The sequence below is a fragment of the Rhinolophus sinicus genome, chromosome 15 (assembly GCF_057876585.1).
Source record: "Rhinolophus sinicus isolate RSI-liver-muscle chromosome 15, RSI-T2T, whole genome shotgun sequence".
Classification (NCBI taxonomy): domain Eukaryota; kingdom Metazoa; phylum Chordata; class Mammalia; order Chiroptera; family Rhinolophidae; genus Rhinolophus; species Rhinolophus sinicus.
Genome location: NC_142515.1, coordinates 12832816 through 12848841, shown reverse-complemented (window position 1 = coordinate 12848841; position 16026 = coordinate 12832816). Strand labels below are relative to the sequence as shown.

At 36.6% G+C, this 16026-nt stretch overlaps 1 protein-coding gene across 3 annotated transcripts in view; it reads left to right on the top strand.

The window, feature by feature from the left end:
* ATRNL1 (attractin like 1) overlaps window positions 1-16026 on the top strand; it is a 565586-nt gene that overhangs the window by 114867 nt on the left and 434693 nt on the right. For all 3 annotated transcript variants that reach the window (XM_019725236.3, XM_088791845.1, XM_074338995.2), the window contains exons 15-17: window positions 1332-1513; window positions 9530-9743; window positions 11485-11673. In XM_019725236.3, the coding sequence (XP_019580795.3) occupies window positions 1332-1513; window positions 9530-9743; window positions 11485-11673 (585 nt within the window). The remainder of the gene's footprint in view (window positions 1-1331; window positions 1514-9529; window positions 9744-11484; window positions 11674-16026) is intronic.

Genomic DNA, 16026 nt, shown 5'->3' with positions numbered 1-16026 from the left:
AAGTTGTAATGTTTCCCCTAACATTTTATTATGAAAAATTTCAAACATATATTAATAGAAAAATGGAAAGACTATTAGAGGAGATATTCAATACCCACGCCCTAGATTCTACAGTGAACATTTTACTCTGTTTTATCCTTGATCTCTCTGTCTATCCATTCCTTTATTCATTCATCAGTACATCCTAATGTTTTGATGCCAGGGGCCTAATTTGAACTGTTAGCCGCTGTCTCTCAGGGAGAGAATTTGATGACGCGTCTCCTTCGGGTCTGAATATAGTATGAAGGGGCAAGAAACTGGAAGAGTGTATTTGTAATGGATTTTTAAATTATAATTTTAAATGAATAAACAAATACTTCTTTATATGATCAGTTTTAATTTTTATGTGGTCAAAGTCAATAGATATAAAATGCATAAAGAAAAGATCTGTGGGGTTCAATAATTTTTAAGAGTTAAAAGAATCTTAGAGCAAAATGTTTGCGAACAACTGCTTTAGAACAGTTCCATAAAGGTGACACTAACGCACTTAAGGCCAAAAGGGCAGGAGACCCAGATATGTTTAATATGATATGGAAACTAAAATGTAGTTCAAATTTATAGGTCCGTGTGATAATGAAACACTGCATTATTACTTAGCGCACACTAGAGCGTAACTTTATAATGTATTTATAAGTCGGTGTTGTAGAAATAGGTGCTAGTTTAAGTTTAACTTGGACTCTAAGGATAAATCACTGTTACTGCATAGTGTGTTTACATTTTAGAAAGACCTGAATAGCTGTATAAAAATAAATGTTAGACAGCAAAGATTATAGCTTCTTATCTAAACATGAATGAAATGAGAATTCTCTCTCCACAGTTATAATGAAAGAATCAAAGAATCCAACGTATATCAAAATAGCACACCTGGGCTATGGAAATTAGATTTGGAGGACAAGTAGCTACACTTGTAGGAGTAACTTTAAAATTACTTTCGTTATTTGCTGGTTACTTTTCTATCAGAGTGATCTTGTATTATGTAAATTGGACCTTGGGATGTAAATATAGTAGTGATTTTACTTGTTGAGATATCATATACCAATACACTAAATTTACAGGTTTATAGAGCCATAGTTTAACTTATGTTTAAGAATTAAAGAAAAAATTAAGACTTTATGTTCCTATTCCCTGCAAAACTATTAGATAATATTTTAGTATATTATATTGATATATTTAAATATCTTATTATTAAAATTATTTAAACAAATACAGAAGTTATATTTAGAATTCTGAAATAAATGAAAAAATACACATGCTTTTTGGTAATCTAAAAATAAATTGTTTTGTTTGAGTAGCTCATCTTTGTGGAGAAGGATGGAATCATATTGGGGATGCCTGTCTTAGAATCAATTCCAGCAGAGAAAGCTATGACAATGCAAAGCTTTATTGCTATAATCTTAGTGGAAATCTTGCTTCATTAACAACCTCAAAAGAAGTAGAATTTGTTCTGGATGAAATACAGAAGTATACGCAACAGGTAACAACTATTTTATATTATGGAAGTATGCTGATAATCCTATAGTTATTGGTAATAATTTTGTTTTTTAATGCATTGTTTTTACTAAATCTTGGAAGTAAAAGTAGAACTTATTTGCAGAGTGAACTGGCAGAGGACTCATTCTGTATGTATATTTAGTAATAAGGTTTTCTAAATTACTCATCTCATATTTTGCATTGTAAACCACTGCATTATCTTACCAGGAACTCATCTAATATGCATGACTATACTTAAAAAAACATGGCATTAATTTAAGAATTCATTTTGAAGTGCAATTACTTTGTAACTTGAAAAATCCCTCTTAATGAAAATACTAGACCAACACATTGGCTATATTTGTATAGATGTATATTTTGTGAGTGTGTGTGTCTGTGTGTGTGTGTTTGTGTCTGTGTGTGTGCATTGTGAATTAAGTTTTTGAATTATGCTATTTTTCTAGGTATGTTTGCTGGAAATAATATACTAATGGTTAGTAGGTCTAAAACCAATTTTTAAAGTATATGGAAGATATTGAAGTATACAGCACTGGGAAACAGTTTCAATTTTCTAGAGAGCAGTTTTATGGAAAATATTTCCATAGAAAATGGAATATTTCATTGAAAATGGTATCAAAATACCATTTTGTAAGAAATTTCCAGAGGAATTTTTTCTATTGTTGGAATGTTAAATGTAGTCAAGTTTTAAGAATCCATTAAAGAAGAGATTTGGAAATAATTTACTAAATCTAGTTTTGAAATACCTTATTTAGTCCATATACTTAATTGAAATGCCTTGGGGGCATTTTTTTTAAATTGAGGTCTAATTGACATATTAGTTTCAGATTTACAATATAATGATTTGATATTTTGCGTATATATTGTGAAATGGTCACCACAATAAGTCTGGTTAACATTCGTCACTAAACGTAGTTACAAAAAAAAAATTTTTTTCTTGTGATGATGAGTTTTAAGATCTACTCTCTTAGCAACTTTCAAATACACAATACAGAATTATTAACATCACCATGCTATACATTATGTCTCCATGACTTATTTATTTTATAACAGGATGTTTGTACCTTTTGATCCCCTTCACCCATTTTGCCCACCCTCCATCCCCTGCCATTGGTAACCACCAGTCTGTTTTTCTCTTTGTCTATGAACTTGTCTTTTTTTTCTTTTTTCAAGATTCCACATATAAGTGAGATAACATTTATCTTTCTCTGTCTGACTTATTTCACTTTGAAATAATTTACTAAATCTAGTTAGTTTGAGAGCTACCAGCCTTATGGCTGAAAGATAAGATGTATGTGGTGTCATGTAGGAGAGACCTTTTGATTTTTTAATAGTTTAGAAAAATGTGACAAGGTATATTTGTAAAGTTTTACTTTTAGTCACGTTGAGCATACAACATAAGATCTGTTTATATTCTTGTGATACCAGGAGCTTCATTTCCTTAATTATAAAATTTCGAGACAATTTCCAATGAACATTTGAAAATGAGTTCTACCAAATATGTATCACTTATAAAGACCTTATAATTGGTAAATCCACATTCTCTGAGTTATATACATAATATTTGGCATTAGGGCTTTATTGCTTCTTTCCTTGTTTATAAAACATTATTTTTATTTCTTACACTACAGCCTTGAAGTGTGCTGTTTTAGAAGTTGTGTATTTTAGGATTACGTGTATCAGTTGCTTGTGTTTTCTTGCTTATTATTGTAAGTCATAAAGATTGAACTAACAATTACTTTGGATGTGAGATGTACTTAGATTCGATAATTTGTGGACTGACATGCTCTGCAAATGAAGAATATTTTGTTTTATCAGAAAGCTGAGCTGTAGCAAAATTTCAAAGGTGGAAAGTTCTGCAAGGTGACATTCCATTGAGCACATCTTTATATAAAATGAATTATATATCCTGAGTTATTGCAGTTGTATAAGCTTAAGATAGCCCTTCCTTGGCTAATAAAGATCAACAAATTCATACACTTTACAGAGATGTCCTGGGTCAAATGATCATTTACTTATCAGAAATGGCTAATGAAATGTTACAGTGATTTATGGTGTGCTGTTGTAAATTTTCATAATATCGTAATTTATCTTTCATTTTAAACTGTCTGTCCAGTTCATTACCTGGGTAATAGTTACTTTAAATGTTTTATCAACTGCTTCATTTTTCTGTTCTTTTCGTCTTCCTTGAAGATTCTTATCATGATGAGTTAGTTAGGGAGTAATATTTCATTTTAAATGAATTGTCTTTACTATAGATAGTTCGGAAATATAGGCAGAGTTGCTGCAATGTGAAGCACAGTCATTAATCTGAAATATCTATGTTGGATTGACTCCTGCTGTTATCAAGAACTGTAAAAATGTTATAGGTTTTTTGTTATATGAATAATGTATGAAATATATGATGATCGCAAGGCATAGCAGCATGTGTATTTTTATAATTAGAAACATTGTTTATTAAGTACTATCTCTATCTCAGGAATTGGATAGTAGAAAACAACTACTCTGTTCTAATGAACTTTGTTTACCAAAATTTATTGACTACCTACTATGTGTATAATACTCCACTAGGTTATATGAAATCGACTACCATAATGGACTGTCAGGGTAGAGAAAAATATGTCTCTCCATCTGATATTTTAATTTTATTTAAGAAATATTTGCCAACTGTTAACTAGGACCATTTGCATAACATATTTATATTAATACTGAATCTGTATCTCCTATTTCTATCTTGTTAAAGACTCAGATGGAGAGACCTCTTTTTCTCTACCCTGAGAGTCCATAATGTTAAAAAAAGGATGATGTGGAGTTTTGAAACCACTTACCATTGTAATATAATATTATTAGCTTAGTAACTTAGAAAATAAATGTGTTGACACGTATATTAAGGTAGAAGTGCTTAGGAATGATGGTAGGAAGATGACAGAATGGGAGATTTCACTGCTGATCCCTTCACAGAAACATTGATTTGAACAACCACCTATGTACAAAAATAACTTTACAAGAGTAAGAAATCCAGGTGACAGATTACAGCACTTGGAAAGAGCACAGAAATACGAAAAGCCTCATTGAAGAGGGTAGCAAGGACACTTTGATATTCCCCACATCACCCTTTCCCTAGGGCTGTGCAGAGCAGTGAAGCATATGAGAAATGCCCTGAGCAAAGGGGAAGGAGAGTGAAGTGAGCGAATGACTTTGTCATGGACCCCAGCTTTCGGTCTGTCCTAGAGAACCCTGGTGCTTGGCTGGACCCCATGGACCCAGGCCCCAGGCATGCCCCAGTGCCAGATTAGCCCCCATGGACTCAGCTCAAGTTTGGCATCCAAGGACTTAGCCTTCAGGATGACCCCTGCAGCCTAGGAGACCCCAGCAAGAGGCTAGTCCCTGTGGACCCAAGACCAGGTCCACCCTAGTGGACTCAGGCTTCAGGCCCTCCTCTATGGACCCAACTTCAGGCCTGTCCCTGTAATCCCCGGTACCAGGCCCACATTCATGGGCTCAGGGCCAGGGCCGCTCTCATGAATCTAGGTACCAGGCCTGTGCCAGTGGACGCTGTAATTTGGCTAGCCCCTGCAGACTCAGGCCAAGGGTCACACCTGTGGACTCAGTTCCCAGGCTGGTCCCTAAGGATTCAGGCTCAAGACCCACCTATGTGGACCAAGCCCCTAGGCCTACCCTAATGGACCCTTGTGCCAAGCTGGCTACCACAGACCCAGGATTAGGTCTGTACGCACAGATTCAGGTTCCAGGCTTGCCCCTCTGGATCCAAGTATCAGGCAGGCCCCTCTGGACCCAGGTGAAGGGCCTGGTCACTTCCTGATGTGGACACCAGGCCAGTCCACCCAAGGACTCCAGCAGTAAGCCCACTGTGGACCCCATCACATAGCCCACCAGAATCTCTGGGTGGGCTGACACTGAAGAGCTTTCCCTACTGAAACCAGTCTGTAAAGAATGGAAGAGGTGATTACTTATTCAAATGTGTAGACACCAACAGAAGGCCATTGGGATCATAAAAATTCAGGGTGGACTGGCCTGGTAGCTCAGGTGGTTGCCGCGTGGTGCTCCTAACCTCGAGGTCGCAGGTTCAGTTCCCACATGGGCCAGTGAGCTGCACCCTCTATGGCTAAGATTGCGAACAATGGCTCTCCCTGGAGTTGGGTTCCCTGGAGGTTGGTGTGAGCTGTTGTGGGCTGCTGTGTGCTGCCGTGGGCTGCTGGGTGCTGCCGTGGGCTGCTGGGTGCTGCCATGAGCGGCTGGGGACCAGCCTGAGCGGCTGGCAGCTGGTGAGAACTGCTGTGAGCCGCCGACTGACAGACAATCGGTGACTAACTGCCTCAACTCGGGGAGCGCAAGGCTCATAATACCAGCATGGGCCAGGGAGCTGTGTCCTACACAACTAGACTGAAAAACAATGGCTTGAACCGGAGTGGGGGCCGGAGGTGGAAGAAGGGGGGGAAAAGAATCAGTGAAACATGACACTACCAAAGAATGAAATAAAGCACCAGTAAGCAACCTTAAAGAAATGGAGATCTACAAACTGCCTGTCAAAAGAATTCAAAATAATCATTTAAAAGAAGCTCAGTGACCTATAAGAGAACACAGATAGGCAATTAAATGATATTAAGAAAGGAATACATGGACAAAATGTGAAGTTCAACATAAACATAGAAACCATAAAAAAGAACCAGACAGAAATTATGAAGCTGAATACACAATGACCCAACTATACAATTCTGTGAAGAGCTTCAACAACAGACTCTATCACGCAGAGGAAAGAACCGATGAGCTCAGAGGAAAAAGGGTGAATAAAAGCTTATGGGACTTATGATGGACCATATGTGAATAATAAGTGCATTATGGGAGTCCCAAAAGGCACAGAATAGAGAAGAGACAGAAAGTTGTTTAAAGAAATAATAACAGGAAACTCCCCAAATATGAAAAGGGACATGAACATTGAGATCCATGAATTCCGAAGAACCTCAAATAGTTTAACATAACAATTTCTTCACCGAGACACATTGTAAGAGGCCAGAAATGAATCCATGCACTATGATCAATTGATGTTCAGCAAAGATGCCCAGAACACACAATGGGGAAATGACAGTCTTCAATAAATGGTGTTAGATATCCTCATGCAGAAGAATGAAAGTGGGTCTTTATCTCACACCGTATATAAAAATCAAACCAAAATGAATTAAAGACTTAAATGTAAGACCTGAAACTGTAAAACTACAAGAAGAAAACATGGGGGAAAATCTTCTTGACATTGGGCAGGGCAATGACTTTTTGAATATGACCCCAAAGCACAGGCAACAATGGCAAAAGTAGACAAATGAGATTACATCAAACTAATAGCCAAGGAAACAATCAGGAGAGTGAAGAGACAGCCACTGGAATGTGAGAAAATGTTTGTAAACCATGCATCAAATAAGGAGTTAATGTTGAAAATATATAAGGAGCTCCACTCAGTAGAAAAAAAAAAAATAACACAGTTAAGAAAAGACCAAAGGAAATGAATAGACATTTTTCCGAAGAAGACATACAAATGACCAATACTTATATTAACCAAAGCTCAACATCACCAATCATCACGGAAATGCAAATCAAAACCACGATGAGGTATTACCTCACACCTGTTAGAATGGCTATTAGCAAAAAGACAAGAGATATGTTTTGGCAAAAATGTGGAGATAAGGGAACTCTTGTGCACTCTTGGTGGGAATATAAATTGGTATAATTAATTTGGAAAACATTATGGAGGTCTCTCAAAAAATTAAAAATAGAATCATCAGTAATCCCAGGTCTTGGTATATATCCAAAGGAAATTAAATCAGTATCTGGAAGAGATACCTACTCCCATGGTCATTGTAGCATTACTCACAATAGCCAAGGTATGGTAACAATCTAAGTGAATGGATAAAGAAAATATGAGGTCTATAATGGGGTATTATTCAGCCTTAAAGGAGCAGGAAATCCTGCCATTTGCAATAATATGGGTGAAGGATATTATGCTGAGTGAAATAAGCCAGACACAGAAAGACAAATACTGTATGATCTCACTTATATGTGGAATCTATAAGAAGTCAAACTCATAAAAGCAGAGATAGTAGAATGGTGGTTGCTAGGGGTTAGGGGATGGGGCAATGTGGACATGTAGAACACAGGATACAAAGTTTCAGATATGCAGGATAAATAAGTTTTGGAGATCTAATATACAGCATAGTTATTATAGTTAACAATACTGTATTGTATACTTGAAATTTGTTAAGAGAGTAGATCTTAAATGTTCTCACCACACAAAAAAAGTATACGAGTTTCTGGGTGTATTAATTAGCTTGACTGTGGTGATCATTTTACAATGTATGCTTATACCAAAGCATCACTTTGTACACCTTAAATATGTATAATTTTTGTCAATTATTACTCGAGAAAGCTAGAAAAAAATAAAAAAAATAATATCTCAGAAAAAACATAACTGAAGCAGAAACAAGAGGAAAAAAAGATGGAGGTGTTTCTAATCTAATAGAGTTTTGTAAAGAGAGTAGCTTGGATCAAGAATATATCAATATTTTTTTGATTATCGTAAGAATAACATTTTAAAATTGAGTAATGATTAAAATAAGATATATGAATACAGAATATATTTTGTTTTCAAGCTAGTTTTTAAATATTATTGAGAGCACTAAGAATATTTAGTTTTGTGGCATTTGCCAACTTCTGTTAGTTAAATTTTAGGCATAAGAGTCAGAGATTTTATTAGCTTTCTTAATCTCTTTAATAATGGAGGTAGGTGCCATTAATTTATCCAAAATTGCTTGAAAATCCTAATGTACTAGTAGAGGTCTGAACTAGGAGAGAGGTAGTTTTTCTTCCTAGTTCTTTTGTGAACCTATTATAAAGTTTTCACTCACCCTCTATATACTTTTTGTTGATTTAGTTTTCTATTTTCTCACGTGCATATAATGCCAATTTATCTTCAGATTCTTAGCTCCATAACTGGTTAGATTGGTGGTGGTGGTGGAGGTGATGGTGGTGGTGGTGGTGATGGTGATGGTGGTGGTGGAGGTGATGGTGGTGGTGGTGATGGTGGTGGTGGTGGTGGTGGTGGTGATGGAGTTGATGGTGATGGTATGATGGTGTTGGTGGTGATGATGGTGGTGGTGATGGTGATAGTGGTGGTGGTGATGGTGATGGTAGTGGTGGTGATGGTGATGGTGATGGTGGTGGTGGTGATAGTGGTGGTGGTGGTGGTAGTAGTAGCAGTAGCGGTAGTTGTAGTACTAATAACAATAGTAGCAGTGCCAGCAGTAGTGGTAACAGCAACAGGATGTTAAGTTCTTTAATAATCTTGCTTCATAAGATAGATATTTATATCCCTATTTAATAGAAGAGAAAACTAAGGTTCACAAGGGCTAAATAAGTGACCACAATCATTTAGCTAAACACAAAGCATATTTATTTATTTATTTATTTGGGTGGGGAAGAGGAACAGGACTTTATTGGGGAACAGTGTGTACTTCCAGGACTTTTTCCAAGTCAAGTCATTGTCCTTTGATCTTAGTTGTGGAGGGTGCAGCTCAGCTCCAGGTCCAGTTGCCATTGTTAGTTGCAGGGAGCGCAGCCCACCATCCCTTGCAGGAGTCGAACTGACAACCCTATGGTTGAGAGCCTGCGCTCCAACCAACGGAGCCATCTGGCCACCCAGGAGCTGAGTGGCAGCTCATTGACTTCACTCTAGCTGCGGAGGGTGCAGCTCGCTGGCCCATCTCTAACCAACTGAGCCACCCGTCCGTCCAGCATATTTAAACATAGTGTTCTATTCTGCATTGGTATCCAAAATGTGCTGTACTTGTTCATTATCTAGGTAGTAGAAGTCATTAGAAAGGCAGTTCTGTATATTTTCCAATGTAATTTTTAATGATAATGAGCTATTTGCTAAGGAATATGATGAGTATTTTTACATCTAACTTTTTAATGCCCCCTTTATTGTTGTTTACAGAAAGTATCACCTTGGGTTGGCTTGCGCAAGATCAATATATCCTACTGGGGATGGGAAGACATGTCTCCATTTACAAACACAACACTTCAGTGGCTTCCTGGTGAACCAAATGATTCTGGGTTCTGTGCATATCTAGAAAGGGCTGCAGTGGCAGGCTTAAAAGCTAATCCTTGTACATCTATGGCAGATGGCCTTGTCTGTGAAAAACCTGTTGGTAAGTAGTCCAGTTAACCAGTATTTAAAACCATAATGTTTGTAACCCCTCTTCCCATCACCTCCTTCCTTTGTGTGATAGTCTGTGGGCCTGTAGTAACTTTCGCCATCTTTTTGTGATGCCGATTTTCTTTATCCACATTACCCACTTACTGTTAGTGACCTTCCCATTAACTTGTGAAAATAAAAAATATTTGTTGTTCTATACAATCTTTATTTGTTAGTTGAAATAGTGAGATTATGAATATATGGTTGTAGTTAATTCAGTATACTAAGAATCTATTCTTAATTGGTTAATGTCTTTTATAATGATAGTCTTTAGAAGGCAACATTTGTCTTTAAGATTAACAACCAATTTAGAATCACTTTAATCTTGCAGATTTACTATTTATTTCAGTCAGCAAGTAAAAAGAATCATTTCTATCACATCTTTTGAAATGGATTTTTGTTAAGTGAGAAAGGAATATTGAATACTTTTCTCCTTTTAAATATTATACTTTGTATTATGGTAAAAATATATAACATAAAATTTAACCAATTTAACCACTTTTTTCTTTCAGTTTTAATAACATATAATTGACATTTTAAAACATTTTTAAGTGTAAGTTTCATTGTCATTCAGTACATACCATTGTTGTGCACCTATTAATACCATCTAGCTCCAGAACTTTTTCATCTTCCCAAACTGAAGCTTCATACCCGTTAAATAATTACTCCCCACACCCCTATCCCCTACCCCTGACAAGCACCTTCTACTTTCTTTCTCTACGAGTTTGACTTCTCTAGGTACTTCATGTAAGTGGAATCATAAGATGTATGCCCTTTTTTGTGATTGTTTATTTCCCTTGCATAATGTCTTCAGAATTCATCCATGTTGTAGCATGTGTCAAAGTTTAATTTCTTTTGAAAACTGAATAATTATCCATTGTATATCTGTACCACATTCTGTTTTTCTATTCATCCATTGATGAACACTTGGGTTGCTTGCAACTCTTGGCTATTATGAATAATGATGCTATGAGTATAGGCATACAAATACCTGTTCCGGTTCCTGCTTTCATGTTTTGTGTATGCACACACACACACACACACACACACACAAGTGGAATTGCTGTATCATATGGTAATCCTGTTTTTAATTTTTTGAGGACTATGCATACTGTTTGCCATAGAGGCTGCACCATTTTACTTTCCCACCAGCACTGTGCATGGGTTCCAGTTTTTCTACATCCTTCCAAAGCTATTTTAAAATAATAGTCATCCTAATGGGTGTGAAAATATTATATTTCATATAAAGATTTTTAGTCAATTGTTTTATTTTTATTATTTGTTTATATTAGAGACATATTCACTGACAGGCCATTTGCTTTGATAAAGTTGTGGAATATTTACAGAGTAGCTAGAAAAGTAAATAATGATAGTGTACAAATCATTTAGCCAATAGAAAAACTGTATCATGTATTATATTTCTATTTATAACTTTTAAATTATGTGACTTTATGTACATTGTAAAGGATTAAAAATTTCCAAGCAATTATAAAGTTCAAATTCGATAATAAATTTAAGAAGTATTGACATATCATCGTCATTTTCATTTACCTTATTGTGTATTTTTTGCTGTAATTTTTATCCCACACTTGGCTAAATTGCAACATACCCTAAATAGCGAAACACTCAAACCCATTAACTTGTGTTAAAATGCAGTTGCAAATAAAATAATTATGTCTGTGGATTTATTCCAGTCAGTCCAAATCAAAACGCAAGGCCATGCAAAAAGCCATGCTCTCTAAGGACGTCGTGTTCCAACTGTACAAGCAACGGCATGGAGTGTATGTGGTGCAGCAGCACGAAACGCTGCGTCGACTCTAATGCGTATATAATTTCTTTTCCATACGGACAGTGTCTGGAATGGCAAACTGCGACCTGCTCCCGTAAGTATTTACCTGGAGTGACTTTTCATTTAACAGCCACATGGATCACTTTTCTGGGATGGATTGAGGAATTAAACATTTGAGGAAATTTTAAGAAAATGAGAGAAACTGTTGTCACGGCTCTTTTTAAACCCTCTTAATGCTGTAAGCCCCTGATTTATTTTAGCCCATCATTTTGAATTCCACGAGGTATCTTACTTACCCTGCATATTAACATTTTGCCACATTCGTCCTGCCCCCAACTCTGAGTGGATATTGCAAGCTGCATGACATTTCATGACAGTGTTCCCGTCAAAGATCACAGATTGCGTTGTGCTTCTGTAACCTCTCATAGCCCCTGTGCCTTCTTTTGCTTACATGACCGATTTTTTTTTAAGTGCCTACACCAGTTGTTTTGTTAGTTTCCCGACTTGGTTGGTCTAATTGTTTCCTCATGATTAGATTCCAGTTAAGCATCTTTTTAGCAAGACTGTCATACCGTTGGTGGCAAATCGCCTACAAAGGGAGGATGCCCTTTTGCGCATCCCATGGCGAGTCATGTCAGCCTTTCAGTGCTGGGCTCGCTGGGTGTTGTGCCTGAGGAAAAGCTCCTGCCCCTCGTCGGTCTCAGGTTTCATAAGAACTGTGGGATGAAGATGCACCTGCCTGAGTCTGTGACACCAGGTCCTGTGTGGTTCGGAGAGAGAGTTTTCTCGCAATGACAAGTTGCATCAGAGTGCCACGGCCAAGAAAACTGCATCATGTTGCTGATAGCACTGGTGGCCTTGTAGGAATTTGAGACCATGTGTAGCGGCCCTTACTTGGGAGAATTTAGAAGCTACTGGTGTCAGTTAGCTTCTTGCTAGCGGTGCCATCTGTCATGGAAGCAGCCACTTGCAGCTTTCCTGGTAGTGTGGGCCACAGCACGGCTTGCTCTGGGTTTTCTTATGAGCCATTGGTTCTCTAGCATTCCTCCCATAGGAGCAGCCACTGGCAACATGACTGTGATGAGGAACAGATACCTCGCCTAAGGAACATGCATTGTTTGCCCATCCACTCTTCCTTCCATTCTTCTGAGCTCTCCTGGTTTTCTTCTGAGAGGACAAGCTGCTTCCTCTAAAAGCAGCTTCATAGTGCTGAGATCCTTTTGGTGGTGAATCTACCATTTTGAGGCTTGCTCCTGGGATCCAGTGCCTTCAGCCAACATGGTCACCCAGTCAGTTATCAGCCCTTTTTGCTTGGAGGAGTGACCTCATTTAGAGGTAGCCATGTGCTGAAGACAGTGTGGGCAGAGACTCACTGCCTTTTCCAGACCTTGCATCCTTCCCAGGGAGGGTGTCTTTTAGCCCTAAGGACCCCACCAAACTCATATTGATTCCTTATTGGGCACCAGTGTGGCTTGAGGACTGAGACAAAGCAGTAAGTGTTACAATGCAGGTTAGAACTTCCAGGCTGTTGGCTGTGACATACATTTGTTCCCCAGGCTCTTGGCATCAGGTGAGAGCTGTTCCTGAGATGGGCATGGCTGGATGTGTCTTAGATTAAGCTCCCTGTGCTATCAATTTTTAGGAACTTTAATAAGGAATGCTGATTTATCTGATCAAGTATGTGACAGTGAGGTAGTTGCAGGCGTAAGATGACCTTGTTGGCACAGAAAACATCTTTTAACTAGCAACCAGCTGCCTGGGAGAGTGAATACCAGTACTGGAGACTTGGGGGGGTTGAGACAGTGTTCAGCCTCTCCTGCCTCATGTTGTATTGGTCTTGCCACAAACATTAATGTTCATGAAAGAAGCCAGACGCAGAAGGTTACATATTATAAGACTATTTACATAAAGTTCAAAAGTAGTCAAAGCTACATTATATTTTTTAGCAACGAATAGTTAGGTGGTGAAACTACAGAGTAAGGCCAAGTTATTCTTATAAATGTCAGTGGATACTGCTGTGAAATGATTGGGGTGCCGATTAGGAAAAGGGGACGGGAGGCAATGTTCCACTTCCAGGCTGAGTGCAGGTGTGGAGTATTTATTTACCATAAATGTTGTATTCCATATGGTAATTTATGTACTTCTCTGTATGTATATTGTATTTTACAATAAAAGAGGCTAAAGGTAGGGAAAAAAGAGCTTGGAAAATCTCCAAGCTTTAATACTCTTAAGAACTTTCTAAAAATTATTTTGACTTAAGTCTAGTTGTCTTCTCTGCTCACAAATCTTTCTTTTACTCCATTCCTTTTTTCTTATTTGTTCATCTTTTGGAGAAGTTTTCAGTAGTTCTTTCTAGATAAATTTGTGGCTGGTAAACTTTTTGAGACTTTCCATGTCTGAGAACGTATTTTTCATGTTCACTTGAGTGATACAATGGCTGGAATGTGGAGTTCTAAATAATTCTTTCCTCAGAACTTCTAACATTGGGTGTTGTGGATGAGAATTCGCATGCTAATTTCATTTTCATATCTTTGTGGAACGTTTGTTTTTTTTCTTTACTTTGAGAGTTTAAAAATTTTTTCTCTTTATCCTTGGCATTCAAATTTTTGCAGTTTGTTTAAATTCAGTTTTCCCGTAATTGATGTGGATTTTAAAAATTGATTCTCATTATCTTCCAATCTGAAAAGTATTTCTTCACCTGTTAAAAATGTTATTTAATGTCTTAGACTGTTGTTTTTTTTCTATTTAATATTTTCAAAAAGGGTAAAGAGTCAAAAACAGTAAATAGTTATTGGACTTTCTAGATGTATCTCAATATTTCTTAAATTCACTTGTACTTTTCATCTCTGCTACAATCCAGATATTTTTCCTTTTTGTGTGGATTTTTTAATTTGGGGCTTTTTTCTCTTTAAAGGGAATTTTGAGCACCTTGTAATTCTGTTATAAAAATTGTAACTGCATTTTTTGGAAGGTAAATTAAATGTGATTAACTGTTTAAACCCAGGTATGGATGGCATTTTTACCGCTGATGAACTAAATCATGACAACCACTCCTAGAGGGGTTGTCAGGAGTGTGTAGGTCAGTTCTCACTCTGCTTTTGTGTTTCCTGTTTTTGATCTTTTGCTTCTTGATTGTTGTAGCAGCTTTATTTTCTATGTCTACAATTTGTACCTTGAGTAGTCTAGTCTGCTGGATTTTTCGTTTCCATCGGTCTTTTCATTCACTCTTCTGTCTATTGTCACATTTGTCTTCCCCATGGCTATAAATGTAGCTCATTTTTGCTGATGATGTCCAATAACAGTTATTTTGTCCCATATCTTTCAAAATTATGTGCCTTGTGCATCCTGGTGGGAAAGATGCGCATGTGCTTTGCCTCAGGGAGACTTTGTACTTTCTAGATGTAGTATTTACCCGGCAGTGATCCACTCATTGTGAAAAACAAACTTCATCTCTATTCTGTTTAATTCTGTTTCATGTTTTCAACTAACAAATATTTATTGAGCAGTGAGAAAATGTCAGGTAATAAAATAGGGACTAGGAATGCTGATGCTATCGTTGCTTAAAATCCAACTGCTAAAAGCGGTTGAGTGTTACTGCTTGAAAGAAGTCAGTTTCTTCACAATGGCTTTGTCATGCTTTTGCCTTTAACTTGATGTCTTTTTAGTATAAATTATATGTACTAGATTTACATCATCATTTTCTACTACACATGTCTAGTTATTCACTAAATATTTGACAATAGTTAAGTTTTTAAAAACATTCTGATAGTTATAAATAAAGCCGTATTACAAATAAAATGGTCTGGACTTTATGTTGCTTTTTGAAAGTTGTTTTAATGATCATTTGTGGTTTTGTGGTAAATGGAACTTGAAGGAAATTTTTCTTTGCAAATGAGAAACAAATATGGATTTTTCAATATTTTTTAATATTTTCCAGTTATAATATTATGATACTGATGCTTGAAATTCACAAATTGAAGAAAAATGTATTTTAAGACAAATTTTGCCTAATGGTTTCTAGGAAAGCTTTGTTAATAACTGGAATTATTAATAATTAATGGATACTCTATTTGTAAAAATGAATTTCAAGGGGATTATTTAAAGCAATAATAAAAGATTAGTTCTTAATTTATAAAAGTGCAAATAAAAATGCAATTAAATTGATCTGATCAAAATGGAATAATAAGAAACATTACAATATCCTAGTATATTTCTCACAAATATATATTGCTTTCAGTATTTTACAGGATTATGTACATGCTCAATTTAAACATTTTTTTTTGGCAGTTAGGGAAGGTAAACATTTTTTTTTTAATTAAGCTTTATTTTTTAGAGCATTGTTAGGTTCACAGCAATATTGAGAGGAAAGTACAGATTTCTCAGATATTCTCTGTCCCCACACATGCACAACTCCCCCTACTATCAACATCCCCAGATACCAAAGGGG